General features: G+C 51.9%; 1 protein-coding gene across 3 annotated transcripts in view; it reads left to right on the forward strand.

Moving 5' to 3' along the window:
- The window catches only part of CHCHD6 (coiled-coil-helix-coiled-coil-helix domain containing 6), a 268,755-nt gene that overhangs the window by 210,343 nt on the left and 43,248 nt on the right, over positions 1-15,164 (forward strand). For all 3 annotated transcript variants that reach the window (XM_058566791.1, XM_058566804.1, XM_058566801.1), the window contains one exon: positions 11,289-11,359. In XM_058566791.1, the coding sequence (XP_058422774.1) occupies positions 11,289-11,359 (71 nt within the window). The remainder of the gene's footprint in view (positions 1-11,288; positions 11,360-15,164) is intronic.

Raw genomic sequence — 15,164 nt, forward strand, 5'->3', positions numbered from 1 at the left:
AATTGTTAAAAACCTGTGCAGTTATTACTAATTAACACAGCTTTACATTTATCTAGTGCTTTACAGTGTGCAAAGAGTGTATATATGCATGTGTATGTATACATATGTATATATGTATATGCCCAAGACTCTACTTTTTCACTCGCTTATAAAGAGAGAGTAGTAAATCCCCCTTCATCCACACACACAGCAGCACACACACCAGAAGTGACTCAAATGCTAGGAGACTAGGCCAAACTCACAGAAGAGACATGGTCCAGAAAGCCCAATGCTGAGCCTTAGATGCATCATCATGGCACAACAGAGAGCACGTGACATAGAGCCGTGTTTTTTCTCTGACTTTTCACAAATGCAAATACTAGGAGAGTCTCACCTAAAGCCACTGTCACAGCACTCTGATTAGCAGTTCATCCTCTAGCAAGGTTCACATGGCAGCCAGCCAGGTGTGTTAAGGACTAGGACACGGAGTAGATGTCCAGGGAATGAGGGATGCCTGGAAGGGCAAGATGGGGTGCCGGGCAGGAAGAGGGGAGGGCACAGCTGGGGTGTGACATGATAGGCCGTGTGCTTTAGAGGACTGTGCCTGTGGCTGTGAGGAGGGCAGGTTCCAGGAGGCTAAGCCAGGGACTGGGAGCCCACCAGGTCGGGAGTTGTTGGCCACTTTAGGCCAGAGGTGATGAGGGCAGAGCTGAGGCAATACTCGTGAGAATGGGGCGGAGACAGAGTCCAGAGACATGTAGGATCGTGAGTGAGGCAAGTAACAGTGACTTTATTCATTCTTCAGGTATGGGTGGGTAGCAATAAAGGTAAAAAGCTGACCGTGAGCTCACCCAGTTCCCAGTCCGAATTAGGGAGACAGGCACATTAGAGATGATTGCACCTGCCAGGAAGTGTGGGACGGAGCACCAAGAAGGCCATCATTCGTTTTGCCTGAGAGTTGGGAGAGGAGTGACATCGCCCAGCAGAAGGGATATTGTTGTTGGGTCTGAAAGCATGAACCAGAGTTTCTCAGGTGGATGGGGAATAACTGGCAGAGGAAACAATGCAGAGAACATGACGGAGGCTTGGAAAAGGGTGAGTCGTTGCAGGTGAAGTGCAGAAGCCTCCCAGGGGCAGTGCCAAGGTCATTCGTCAGAGAGGGCAATCTCAAAGGCAGAGTCTGTGATGCCCCTCTGCAGATGGTGGGGGACATGGGAAGTTTTAAGCTGAGAGTTGTATTTTAGGATTGCTCCCACGATAAGTCAGAAAGGGAGAAAGTAGCAGCAGGTGACCCGTGTAGTGTACGAATAAGGTGCGTGCTGATAACGGTCCACTCCTAAGATAATAAAGATTGAATGAAAGCAGTGACAGTGGGGACGGAGGAAAAGACTTAAGAGACAAGCAGGAGGCAGAGTTACCTGCATTTGGTTGTCAACTTGATACGGGGCGCCAAGAGGAAGAAGCAGTGATCACTGACGGGTCGCCATGCAGGAGTTGGATGGGTAGTGGTGATGTTCACCAGGGCAGGAAATGCAGGGAGCAGACATGGAATGAGAGAACCGAAGATGAAGGTTGGTAAGAGGAAAAGAGTTCTGGAGGCAGAGTGTCTGACAAAACGGGGGAGGAAATGTGAATGGGATCAAATCGTTGATGGAGCATGGTCTGATGAGGGCCAAAGGGGATTGCACTGTTTAGCCAAGACTTACTGATACTGCGGACAAAGCTATGGACTTCATAGCTCAGACTCCAGCCATTGCCCTGAGCCTCTTGCTTATATCCCCACAGCCTTCTTGACGCCTCCACCAGTTGTCTCCGGAACACTTCCAACTCAGCAGGGCCAAGACTGAGGTAGGGGTCTAGTTGTCCACTGCTGACATGCAGAGCGTGTTCACCACACCCTCAGTATGTGACCTGCCGTCTCTCACCTGGGCCACTGCAGTAGCCTGGCTGCTTCCACTGTCTCTTCCCAGGAGCCTCTTCGCTGCGCAGCCAGCAGTGATCCTTCCAGACTAGAAATCAGATCGTATCACTCCTGATGCAACCCTCCAGTGGCTTCCTGCCAGCCCTGTAACAGGCTCTGCTTGAGTGTGGTTGGGGCCTCCTGTCCTCTCTCTGCATCTGCTGTTGCTTGTCCAAGAACACGTCAAGTGTGGCGTCACTTCAGGACCTCCCGCTGAATCTTACGTCCCTCTCCACGTCCATGAGATCTCTACCCCAAGTCATCCCAGCACAGAGGCTTCCTGGATGAACCTGTTTAAACAGCCCTGCCCTATCCTGTCGCTCCTCATCCCCTCACCCACTGTGTCTTCTGTGGCACTCGTTACTGAGTAGCGCTATTTTCTTGTTTTTCCATATCCAGACTGTTAGCTCTATGAAGGCAAAGACTTCATCTCTCTTGTTTACTGCTGTGTCCCCTGATTGTAGAGCAGGCTTGGTAAACAGTAGGCACTCAGTAAATATTTGTTGGATGAGTGGAAGAAACCAGTGAACTCTGACATGCTGCTCACCATGCTCGGACCCATTATTCACTGCATCCTCAGCACCATTGAAGACAGGCAGGCACTTTCTCCACGTGACCAGTGGTGAAACAGGCTCAAGGAGAGACAGTCATCTTCCCCTGTCTCCATGGGCGCATGGACCTAGATGGATGGTGGCTCTCCTCTGAGGGTGCAGGGTCACGGGTGTAGGCAGAGGCATGTTCAGTACTGGAGGAAATGTTGTGCATGTTCATGCCTAGCCGCAGCCTCTGTATTCTCTGAAGTTGAGACACCGTCGTCTCCCTACAGGAGGAATTCACGGCTGAGTAACAGGTAAGGGCAGACAGCTGTCGTGCTTAGTGTGCAGAGAAGTCGTCCCAGAATTTCAAAATTACAGCTTGTGTGGAAGGTTCCCTTGACATTAGAGCTCTGAGTTTGTGGCCAGCAGTCATGGCAGATCTCTGAAGCTCTCCAGGTCTCCTGGCCCCTGGGTTAGAAACAGTTGGTTGCTTGCATAGTCCAACTTCTGGAGCTTGACTGGCAGTGCAGTCAGTGCCCTTGGGGTTGGGGAGCTTCAGGGTCTTAAGAGGGTAATGGGAGGGACTGGAAGTGGGGCCCACACTGAATAGAAAGGAAGCAGAGTTAAAGGGCTGAAATAGGACGAGGAAGGGGCTACAACCTGGAGGCTCAGGGGTATCAGGGAACAGAAGGCAAGAAACAAGAATATGGGGAAAGTGTAAAGCGATAAGAGACGTGGTCAGTGAGAATTGGAGGGGCAACAGTCCCAGGTAGGGCCGTCCTGGGGATGCAGGGAGGATCCCAGGTAGGGCCATCCCAGGGAATGGAGGGAGGATCCTAGGTAGGGCTGTCTTGGGGGTGGAGGGAGGATCCTAGGTAGGGCCATCCTGGGGGTGGAGGGAGGATCCTAGGTAGGGCCCTTCTGAGGGTGGAGGGAGGATCCTAGGTAGGGCCATCCAGGGGAATGGAGGGAGGATCCTAGGTAGGGCCGTCCAGGGGAATGGAGGGAGGATCCTAGGTAGGGCCGTTCTGAGGGTGGAGGGAGGATCCTAGGTAGGGCTGTCCTGCGGGATGGAGGGAGGATCCCAGGTAGGGCCATCCTGGGGTGGCAGGGAGGATCCCAGGTAGGGCCGTCCTGGGGGATGCAGGGAGGATCCCGGGTAGGGCCATCCTGGAGGATGGATGGAGGATCCGGGTAGGGCCGTCCTGGGGATGCAGGGAGGATCCCAGGTAGGGCCGTGCTGCGGATGCAGGGAGGATCCCAGGTAGGGCCGTCCTGGAGGATGGATGGAGGATCTGGGTAGGGCCGTCCTGGGGATGCAGGGAGGATCCCGGGTAGGGCTGTCCTGGGGAGTGGAGGGAGGATCCCAGGTGGGGCCATCCTGGGCCTGTGGGAGGTGCTGTTGTGGCCCTGAGCAGAGATGGTTGTAGATGAGTTTGGATGGTGGTCCCTGGGGGTGAGGAAATTTTGGAGGCGGGAGCCCTAGGATGAAAGGATCTCAGATGTGTTGCTGAGGGCAGGTCTTGGGATGAAGGGGAAGACTGTGATCTGTGCACCCCCATCCTGGGTAAGTGCCAGAGCAAGTCTGGAAAGAGAGATCCTCCTTTGCAGAGACAGCAGAGTAGAGCATAACTGACTAACTTCAGTTTTAGGTCGTTTTTAGCAATAGCAGCTGCGGAAAGAAGAGTGCCAAGGGGAAGGGGAAGGGAGCAGAGAGGGAGAAAGGAGTAGTTTGGCCCTTAGGTTGGGTGTCAGCTGAGTGTTTGGGAAAGGGGCCGGTACCCAGGAGGAGGGAAGGGGGACAACGCTGTCATTGACCAGCTTTACAAGCAGCCGAGAACCGGCTGGTGAGCCACTCAACAAAACTGGATTTCCGTTCTTTCACTGACTGTGTAGCTGACCACATATCCTGAGATTTTAAAACTTTTATATTGATTATTTGGACTTTTTACAAAAGACTTACCTTCATTTCTCCATTGTGTTTTGTATTATTTTCAGGTCAGAAATTCTCCAAATCCTGAATACATTAATTTTTTTTGCTCACCTTAGAATGTAGCATACCCAGGGCTGACCCGATGGTGTAGCGGTTAAGTTTGCACAGACCTGCTCACCGCTCATCAAGCCACGCTGAGGCGGTGTCCCATATAGAAGAGCTACAACTCTACAGCTAGGATACACAACTAGGTGCTGGGGCTTTGGGGAGAAAAAAGAAAAAGAGGAAGATTGGCAACAGATGTTAGCACAGGGCCAATCTTCCTCAAAAAAAAAAAAAAGAAGCCACCTCTCTCTTCTTAAAAACACAAAATTTTAACATACCTGTGAGCTTTGGGAAGCTTTTGGTAGTTGGGTTGGTGCGTCCACGTCTCCCCAGATGACCGGCCCTGGGCTATATTGATGGCGCCTTGGCCTGGGCTTCTCCTCTCCTCACTCCGTTGCTCTCCAATTTCTGGGACTTCCTTGAGCCCCCACCCCTGGGCCCTTCCACAGCTGGCACTAATGTTGCTGGGAATACTCCCCTGCCCCAGGCAGCCAGGATCCCAGGCTTCACATTTTTCTGCCAGAATGGCATTCAGCTCTATGTCCTGTCTGCATGGCCTTTGGTTTGTTACTTTTCTTGCTGGGGGACAGCTGGGCACAGAGGGAAGGCCGAGGCCCCGTGTAGGAGTCTGATGGACCTGTTCTCGAGTCCTGCTCTTTCCCTTGAGGTTTTGGCCCCCAGGCGGGATCCTTTGTCTCACGGAGCCTTGTGTCTTCCTTCATCTGGCAGAGGGGTACACATTCTTACCTTGAAGCATTGCTCTGGGAGTGAAGAGGGCAGCCTGTTTGGAAGTCCCTGCCAGAGTGCCTGCCTGACTCGGGCTGTTGAACCTTGTGAGTGGTATGTCCCCATTTGACTGTTCAGTGCTCGTGGCTATGGAGCGAAACCAGTACTTTCGCTCTTGCATTCTCCCAAAGCATTTGGTAAAATGCTGTCACTTTCAGGGAAACGGTCCAAGTTCCTGATTCCCACTTAACCCCGGTGGCCCCTTCAGCCTCCTCTGAGCCCTGGTTATACCCTGCATTCCCCCACCTGGGCTCTACCCCACCCCTGAGCTCCCCCGGCGCGGGGCTGCGTCCGCACCTCACCCGCTCTGTCCTCGGCGGTGCCCACCAAGGGCCTGGCACAGAGCAGCCACTCAGCAAACCTTCTCGATTGACGAAACAAATGTCTGTGTCCCGGTTGTTTTCTCAGATCTTTTCTAGCCAGTCTGACCCCTACTTCCATTTACTTGAGGGCCTACTATGTACCAGGCACTGTTAGAGGCTCCGGGGATAGATCAGTGAGCAGAACAGGTGACAGTCACTCCCTCTGTGGAGTTGACATCCCCAAGGAAACGCCCTCACTCTTTCAGTATGCCAAGATCTCTCTTCCAAATATATTCTTTGGTTGATATGCATTTGGGTGTTAGGTTCTTAAAACATTTACCAAGTGTTTATTCTGTGCCAGGCACTGTTCTAAGCATTTCATACGCATGATCTCATTTGCATCTTTCTAAGTCCCACAAAATGGTATGAAGGAGGCTCTATTATTGTTCTCGTTGTGCAGATGAGAAGCCGAGGAAGCAGACATAGAGGTCCAGACGCTGGCCCCTGGTTTGTGCTCTGTGGGAGGAGGGTCCTGACTCAGGGTCAGCGCATACCTACCTCGCTGTGCTGGGCTGCCTCTCACTGGTTCCTGGAATGCTCCTTAGACCTGAATCCTGTCTTTCCTGCCAGACGTAAATGCCTCATAGCCTCTGTCTCCTGTGACGCCCGACTCACTTGGTGGCAAATAACAAATGCTCGTTACTCGGGTGTGTGTCTTTCAGGGCTTCGAGCCCAAAAGCGGCTCCCCTGCAGGCTGTTAGAATGAGCACTGTTGTCTTCTCAGCCGTGATCGCCCACACCCACACTACTTATGGCGTTAGTGGGCTAGACACAGGTCTGCCTCCTTTCCTGCGTCCTGTCCCAGATTTACTCCCCTAATTGTGGCCCCGAAATGGGGGCAGCAGGACTATTTCCTGGCCTGCACCACCTTTTCTTGTCCTCCCCTTCCGCCTTCTCATCCTCCTTCCCCTCATCTCTCACTTTCTTTTGATCTCGCAAATCCAGGCCCTTGGAGAAATCAGACAGTATAAAATATGAAAACTGCTTGGGAAGTAATTGAAGAAACACTGTGACTTTTGAAACCCATAGAGATAACACTCACACCTTCTTACTCACGTTATTTAATTTTTAATGGCAGATTTAATTAATGGGGCTCAGGTCTTCTGGTTTCAGATGTGCATATGGAGCAGTTCGTTGGTGGGGTGGGGGGAGGTGGGGATGGGCATTTATAGGGCGGAGGAAAAGACTCCAAAATCGGGACTCTGAAGAGTCTAATGGAAAAGAAAAAGCACCCAGAAATCCTAGTTTACCATCACTGGGTGCTAGTTAACATGTAGGGATTCAGTACAGTGCATTTCAGGGCGGTTTCCCAGCGACTTATAAGTGGGCAGCGGGACTCCCTCCCAGATGCGTGCCTTGCCCTCGTGGCGCTGTGGGCTTGTGCTGTGGGGTCCCAGGGCTCTCCTGGTACTGCCTCCATCATCCACACAGCTGCCACATGTGCTTTCTGAAGTACAAATCTACCCTGCCACTCCCTTGCTTAGAAAAGAACACCTTGGTTCACCCCTCATTGCCTGTGGGCTGAGGTCCAGGCTTTCAGCCTGCAGTTGAGACCGCCTGTGCCGGCTCCCAGGGTGCCTTTCTCTCCAGCCCCTTCCCTCACCCTTGCTTCTGGTGCGACTGCAGCGTTTATCATGTGGTGCCCCTCACTCTCCCTCGTGCCACGGCATCCCTTTACAAGACCCCTCTCATTATTGGCTCATTTCTGCTCATCCTGTAAGACTCAGTTCTTTAACAGTGGATGTACCCTGGGGCTGGCCCGGTGGCATAGTGGTTGGGTTCGTGCGCTCCGCTTCGGCGGCCCAGGGTTCGCAGGTTCAGATCCCAGGCACAGACCTATGCACCACTTATCAAGCCATGCTGTGGCAGGTATCCCACATATAAAGTAGAGGAAGATGGGCATGGATGTTAGCCCAGGGTCAATCTTCCTCAGCAAAAAGAGGAGGATTGGCAAGAGATGTTAGCCCTGAGGGCTAATCTTCCTCACACACAAAAAAAAGTGGATGTACCCTTTGACCCAAGAATTTGCCTTCTAGAACGTACCCTTCAGATATACTCACTTGTGCAGAAAGGTATAGATGCCATAATGTGCCTTTCAGCATTGCTTGTAATAGAGAAGACAGCAAACTGTCCACAGGTGGAGAACTGCTCTTGTGAGCTGTGGGACAGCCATCCCTGCAATGGAACACTATTCAGTAGGTAAAATGTATGAGGCCTCTGAGAAGTAAGTGAAAAAATAAAGAGCGGCTCGTCGTGTCTGGCATGGTGCAGCATGTCAACAAGTGGGCATGCGTGTGTGAGCTTGCTCATACACGTGCAGTGGAGGAGGGGAGAACTCTGGGGGCCAGGCTGGCAAAGAGGCTGGGTGGTCACCGTATTGCTACCCTATGTCCTTCGTGCTTTTGCCTTTTTAAACCACATGTATGTATTATTTTTTCAAAAACATTGTTTAATGTAAAAGAAAAAATTTAGGCCTCAGTTCAGGTGCCAGCTCCCAAGAAGCCAGTCTGACAGTCTCTGCCAGGCTCTCCTGTCTGGTGCCCCCACTGTAATTGTGACGTGTTGTCTGGGAGCCCCGTGAGGCCAAGGAGCAGGCACACTTGTCTGGAAACCTGCTGGCACTCAGCAAGTTCTCGGCATGACCGCTGGTGGCTTCCAGTCCGTCAGAAATCCCTCAGTGACAGTGTGGTCCAGGAGTCTACGGAGGGCTGTGCTCTGCCTGGCAGAGGGGTCTGGTGCAGTCCAGGAGCTTCAGGAAGGCCTGGTGGACACGAGGGTGGTGACACAGGGAGCTGGCTCAGCACTCCCAAGGCGCGGACAAAGACCTTCATGTGCCAGGGAGCAGTAGTGGGGGCGTGGGGGCGCTCTGCAGCTCCCGGCCCAGGGTCTGCTCAGGCAGATTAGGTGGTGGGATGGGCAGGTTGCGGCAGGAATGGAAATTCCTCTAAGTCATTCTGAGAGACAATAGAGGAAGCTGCAGTGGGGTAATCACAACCACTTCTTGGCCTGTGGGCACTTTCTGTGACAAATCTTGCTGACCACACGTTCAGTCTAAGCTTGTAGTCTACTCAGCCGCTCACCCAGTTCACTCTGGCCGGGCTGTGTGCATGGAGATGCAGGGTCAGAGCAAGAGTGCCAAGCGTCCTGTCAGCCCACAGCATGCTGGGCCCCATCTGGGCCATGGATACTCCCTTGGAAAGGGACATTGACGGGTGATGGGGCCTGGAAGACTGTGACCTGACACTTCTTCAAAGAGGAGAAGGCCTGAGGCATGAGGCTATCTTGTGGGAAAGAAAACAGACCAGGATGGGTGGGAGAGCTTAGGTGAGGCACATGTTAGCTTCAGAAAGTTCAGTGGTGCAATGACTGGCTATGGTCGGCCAACAGGGTAGATACTGTGAGCCCGGCACGGTCTCTCAGCCACCCTGTGAGGGAGCAGGTGCACTGTCTCACAGCCAGGAAACAAGGCTCAAGGAAGTAAGTGACTTACCCAGGGAACACAGACAGCGTGTGCCAAAGCAAAGATTGAAACGTGGGTCTCTGGCCCCTGCCGTCTTCTGTGAGGGCCCATGAGTGGAAGGTTCAGACTGAGTCCAAAGGACCCCCATGAAGGATGCAGGGAGAGGGAGGGAGGCCCCCATTTGACTTATCTCTGTCCTTATTCCCTTGCCTAGGACAGTCAGTGTTGGTTGAATGTCAGACTGGTTGAGGCAAAATCCTATCTCTTGGCTGGAACGTCAGAGCTCCAGAGAGGAGACGTGCCGGGCAGCTAGGAGTCAGCACATACTGGGGAATCAGGGCAGCCCTGGCTGTGAGGGGAGACCTCCATTTATTTCGTGCCTGCTGTATGCTGGGAGTGTTCGCATTTCCCAGCTGCTGTGCCTGATGGCCATCGGAGGGAGGCATCGGCCACCTCCCGGTTCAGAGGTGAGGAACAGAGCTGGGGAGAGGCAGGGTGACCTGGCCGGGCGCACTCCGCAGCTGAGGGGTGCAAGGCCCTGCATTGCCCGCCCTGCCCCCGGCAGGGCCCAGAGCAGAATTCCTGCACCTGCGGTGCCTGCTCCACCCCCTCGGGCACACCCGTCCACCGTCCCTCCCCGTTGGCTTTTCCAGGAGGCCGTGGTACCAGGGTAGGGGTGAAGGCCTGGTCCCCGCGCGGACTCTGCCTTCAGTGCCCTGCGGGTCCTCAGGGGAGGTGCCCCCCGCCCCTCCCTGGTTGCCATCCCTGCAGATGGATGACGGGGAGCCATGAGGGTAAGGCGCTTTCCCTGCATGGCTCTGATCTGGGACCTGTCACCTTTTCCAACCTAAGGAGTGGTTCGATCCTTTTGGTCAGGCTATCTATGTGCATGGTGGAGTGGGAGGAGCCAGGCTCAGAGTCCGATGGGTGTGCCTAGGGGCATGGCTCCGTGACTTTGGGGTCCCTTCACTTGCCTCGGGAGCTTCTTGCAAGGCCTGACTGACCCGTGCCTGTGGAAGGCACCTGAAGCCGGAAGCTTCCATTTGCCCATCTAGGGTACACACCAGGCTCTATGAAGGGTTTGGCCTAGGCCTACATGAGGTCGGTAGGCTCCATGTGACATCTGTGGCTGTCTTGTCACCCTCACTGGGGAGGTCTCACTGCTGGCCCTGTCTCCAGCTGTCCCCTGGGTTTTTCATTTTTGAGACCACTTCTTGCAGGAAGTCAGTCCATCCACTTGTGAGCCTCGTGGTGCTCTGCCGGGGGCATGGTGGCAGGTGGATTTACAGATGTGTCTGTATTGGTATCCTCTGGCAACAGGTGGAGGATGCTGTGTTCTGGGCTTGTGTGGCCTGGTGCGACTTGCCTCTGAGGTTCAAAGAATTGAGGTAACTTGCCCGCAGTCACACTGTAGTGGCCCTAGGACTTCAGCCCAGCTCTGTCTTATTGCAAGCCCAGACTGTGCCCTACACCAGCCTGGCTCAGTATGTGCACACGTACTAGGTAGCCTCAGGAAGGATGGAAGTACATGCTTTTGGAACCACCCTCCATGCTCTGGACAGACAGTCACCATCTGATGGATCCAGTGGTCGTGGCAGGAAGCGGAGCACACACCTGACAGAATCAGACACCTGGGCTATAGACCTAGCTCTGCCACTTGCTGTGTGACTTTGGGCAAGTTGCTTCACCTCTCTGGGCAGCAGAGTCCACCTATAAAATAGAGGTTGGACCAAATCAAGGCTCAGCACACTTTTTCTTTAAAGGTAGTAAATATTTAAGGCTCTGCAAGCCATATAGTCTCTTTGGAAACTGCTCAGCTCTGCTGTAATAGCACAAAAGCAGCCACGGACAATGTGTAAATAAATCATGAGTGTGGCTGTGTGTTCCAGTAAAACTTTGCTTACAAAATCAGGTGGCAGGCCAGGTTTTGCTCATGGTGGTGGGTTGCTGACCCCTGAACCACAGGACCCATGTGTCTTTCCAGCCTTTGTTCCTCTCGGACTCAGTCCACGATGGGCGCTAGACCCAAGTTGTGGATCAAACATCAGTCTGCTTTGATGCTAGTCGAGAAATTAGCATCTGTCGATTTCTAACATGATTGCATCCCATGAAGGAGCCAGAGGAAAATTTCAATCTTTGGTAACCAGGTCTGTTTTTCTCTTTGTAGAATTCTGAGATCTATAAACTGTCTTCACAGCAATTCCATGAGGCAGCTTCAAAAATGGAGGGCATGATAAGGTAAGAATTTGTTTATTATTCTTCCTAAACTTAGCCTGTATTTGTGAAAATTCCCGATGTGGCTTGAAACCTGCCATCACCTGCCTCATTTCAAATTTCTCTAACAACACAGACGGCCATCTGTTACTCGGTTTTCTTACCTGGGTCTGAGGCAGCCATTGGTCCTCTGTAATTAGCCAGATGAGCACTCAGCTCATCGCTGGCTCCCTGGCAGTGGGAGTGGGGCTGCACAGACTGGCAGAGTTATTTCAGGCCCAGTGTCCTGAGCTGGGCCAGGAGCTGGTCATTAGGCCCCCGAGGGAGTCAAGGAAGAGGTGTTGCTGGCCCCCCATTTGTGGAGGTGGTTTTTAGAGTAGCCCGTTCCCTGTGGGCACCTTCATCTGCCCGGCCGTGAGCCACGTGCCTCTTGCATGCTGACACTCGAGGTGGCCCCTGTCTTACTCTCCGAAGGACTGGGACTCAGGGACACTGACGGCTTGCTCAGGTTGCACGGTGCAACTGCCAGCATTCTGTCCCCTGTCTGTCGTGCTCTTGTGCTGTCAGGGGAGGCCTCTGACATCAAGACACAAGGAGGTGCGTGAACATCAAGCAACGGGAGGTGCATGCAGTGTGTTCATTACAGAGCATTTCTGCTTAGTTCAGGGTGCGGGTCTCGGGAAGGTCTTAGGGGGTCCTCTGGGGAAGGGAGGGCCGGGCCTTGTGCTCTGGCTCCTTGTGTGAAGATGGTCTCTGTGGAACCAGGAGACCTTCACAGATTAGTCAGGGGGCTCTGACCAACTCCCTTCCTCTCTCTTGAGGGTCTCTCCCTCCCAAGGGTGAATCAAGGTGACTCCCCATCCCCAGGCAAACCAGTCACAGTGCAGAATGGTGAGGGCTTGGATGTGGCGCCACAAGAAGGAAACGTCAGAGGAGGTGTAGGTGACTAGGAGATAACAAATTGCTGGTAAACACAGTTGCTGACGGAAACCGTGTGAGGAGCGGGAAGGGTATGGTGCTGATGGCTGTTAGTACAGACCCAGGGCATGGTGTGGACACCTGACACGGGGAGGTCCCACTGGGTTGTGGGAGGACTGACTGAAGAGTAGGTTTGGGGAAGAGAAGATGCTTATCTTGAGATTCCAAGTCCTGAGGCAGTAACAGGAAACTTGGAGAAAGAACAGTCCAGCATGCTGGTGGAGACAGGGGAAGATTTTGCGTGTGCCCGTTGGGATCCCACAGGGCCTGGGTGTGAGTGGGCTCTGTGGGCTGTGTGGACTCCAGAAATGGAACGTTCCAGCTGCCCTTGCAGGGTGTGTGTGCCACCCCACATGCAGACACCCCTGCCCTCACAGGCGAGGGCCCATCTGGCTCATCAGGGCTGAGATATATTCAGAAGCACAGTCAGTGAGAGGGAGAGGCTGGGAAGCAGTCACATCCCAGGGGCCAGAGTGACAGCCACCCCATAACTTGATCCCTGGCAATGGGCAAAACTGCAGTGCGGCCCCTCGCCCTGCCCACCCCTCTGGAGCAGTCTGTGGAGCAGTGATGATGGGTCCACAGCCCCTCTCCCTCTTTACCTGGATCATGGAACAAGCTGCCGAGGGAAAGAAGCTCTGGGGAGAAGCCAGACAGCTTTACTGTCAGTGACCACGGCGTTTTGCCACCTGCCATGTGGCGCACCCTCCTGAGAGTGGGGACCCTGGCCTCCTGATCCCTGGCTTAGTGAATTTGACTTGCCTGTCATATCCATTCTAATCCTTGTATCCTCTGAAGGCAAAGGGGAGATGGCATACGAGTATATTTTTAATCTGAGTGAAGTGAAGGGTTTTTGTTTGTTTGCAACATCTCTTGATGATTACTGCCACATGTTACTACATGGTAGGTGCTCCACAAGGCGCCTCGACTATAGCCTCTCATTTACCATCATTGGTTCCATTCCACAGGTGGAGAACAGAGGCTAGAGAGGTACCGTGTCCACGGTCACACCTGGTCACCTGCTGGGCTGGGGTCAAGCTTAGGTTACGCTGCTTTGGAGCCACTGTTCTTCACTGTTTGTCTTTGCATCCTTGCTGTCCCTCGAAGGCCCCCTCTGAAAAATAAGACGGGCAGCACGATGGAGCAAAGAGCCTGCCTGGGCTTCAAGTCAGGCAGACCTGGAATCAACCTCAGCTGTCCCCTTCCTGGTTCTATGTCCTTGGGCAGGCCGCTTCGCCTCTCAGATTTCCTCATCTACAAAACAGAGATGACGCCCCCTTTACTGCTTTGAGTGAGATTCCACATAGAAAGCAGACGCGGGATGTGAACAGTTGTTGTTGGTATTAGTGTGACTGTTAATAATGACAGTCATTTGAATCACTTTTACAGCACTTAGCTTGGCTTAGCGTGGAACAGATTTAATAAATAAGTAGAGTTTACTAAAAAAAATCTTCTTTTCCTAAACAGAGTAAACAGGAAGCAGTGTAGAGTTAGAAATTATTTTACTTAAACATTGAGGGCCGGCCCCGTGGCTTAGCGGTGAAGCGCGTGCGCTCCGCTGCAGGCGGCCTGGGTTCGGATCCCGGGCGTGCACCGACGCACCGCTTCTCCGGCCATGCTGAGACCACATCCCACATACAGCAACTAGAAGGATGTGCAACTATGACATACAACTATCTACTGGGGCTTTGGGGGGGAAAAATAAATAAATAAAATCTTTAAAAAAAAAAGAAAAAAACATTGAGAGTGGGGGGCAGAATCCATGACTGGAAGAATTTTTGGATTAGCAAATGATTGTAAATTTCATTGTAAATGCCAACTGCTGACAGCAGTAATTTTGGAGAGTTTTCTTCCAAGACAGTAAGCATCTTTTAACGACTTTGAGTAAACTGCATGGTTACTTACATGGTTCACTAGATGTCCATGCATCCGTTCCCTCATTTAACACTTGTGTATAGAGTGCCCGCTGTTTGCCAGGCACCATGGGAGGCACTGGCGATATAGTGATAAACAAGACGGCTTCAGTTCCTGCCAGCAAGGAGCTTACAGCGTTGGGGGATGACAAAGCAATATTTTAAAATTAATTGCACAAAAAGCAATTGCCCAAACAATGATTGATTACAGTAATGAGCCGTGAAAGAAAGAGTTTGAATTAACAAGCACATCTGAGGACCCTAACCCAGACTTGGATGTCGGTGAAGGCTTCTTTCTCTAAGAAAAAGACATTTAAGTGGAGTCCTGCAGGATGAGAAGTTGGCCTGAGGAAGGAAGGAGAAAGAGCATTTCAAACAGAAGAATCAGCATGTGCAAAGGCCCCGGGCAGGAAGTGATTTAGCATATTCAAGAAATTGAAAGGCCAGTGTGGCTGGAAAGGAATGAATGAGAAGAGATAGACAGGGATGAAGCTCCAAGTCAGCAGAAGCCAGACTGTGCAGGACTTTGTAACTATATTGGAGATTTTGCTTATATCCTAAGAGCAGTGAAATACCATTTCAGCTTGTGTTCTTTCTTAATATAGGCATTTAAGGTATTGATTTCTTTATAAACACAGCTTTAGCTACATCCTACAAGTTTTGATCTGTTGTATTTTCATTATAATTTATTTCAAAATTTTTCTAATTTTCATTCTGATTTCTTCTTTAACTCATAGGTTATTTCAAAAATGTATTGCTTAATTTTCAAACACTTGGTAATTTTCGAGTTACCTCTTTAATAATTAATTTCTTGTTGAATTCTGTGATTAGAGAACATTCTCTAAATCCTCTAAAGTTTTTTGAGACTTGCCTTATGACCCAGTATATGATTTGTTTTGGTAAACCTTCCATGTGCACTTGAAAAGAATGTGTATTCT

This window comes from Diceros bicornis, chromosome 2 (genome assembly GCF_020826845.1).
Source record: "Diceros bicornis minor isolate mBicDic1 chromosome 2, mDicBic1.mat.cur, whole genome shotgun sequence".
Lineage (NCBI taxonomy): Eukaryota > Metazoa > Chordata > Mammalia > Perissodactyla > Rhinocerotidae > Diceros > Diceros bicornis.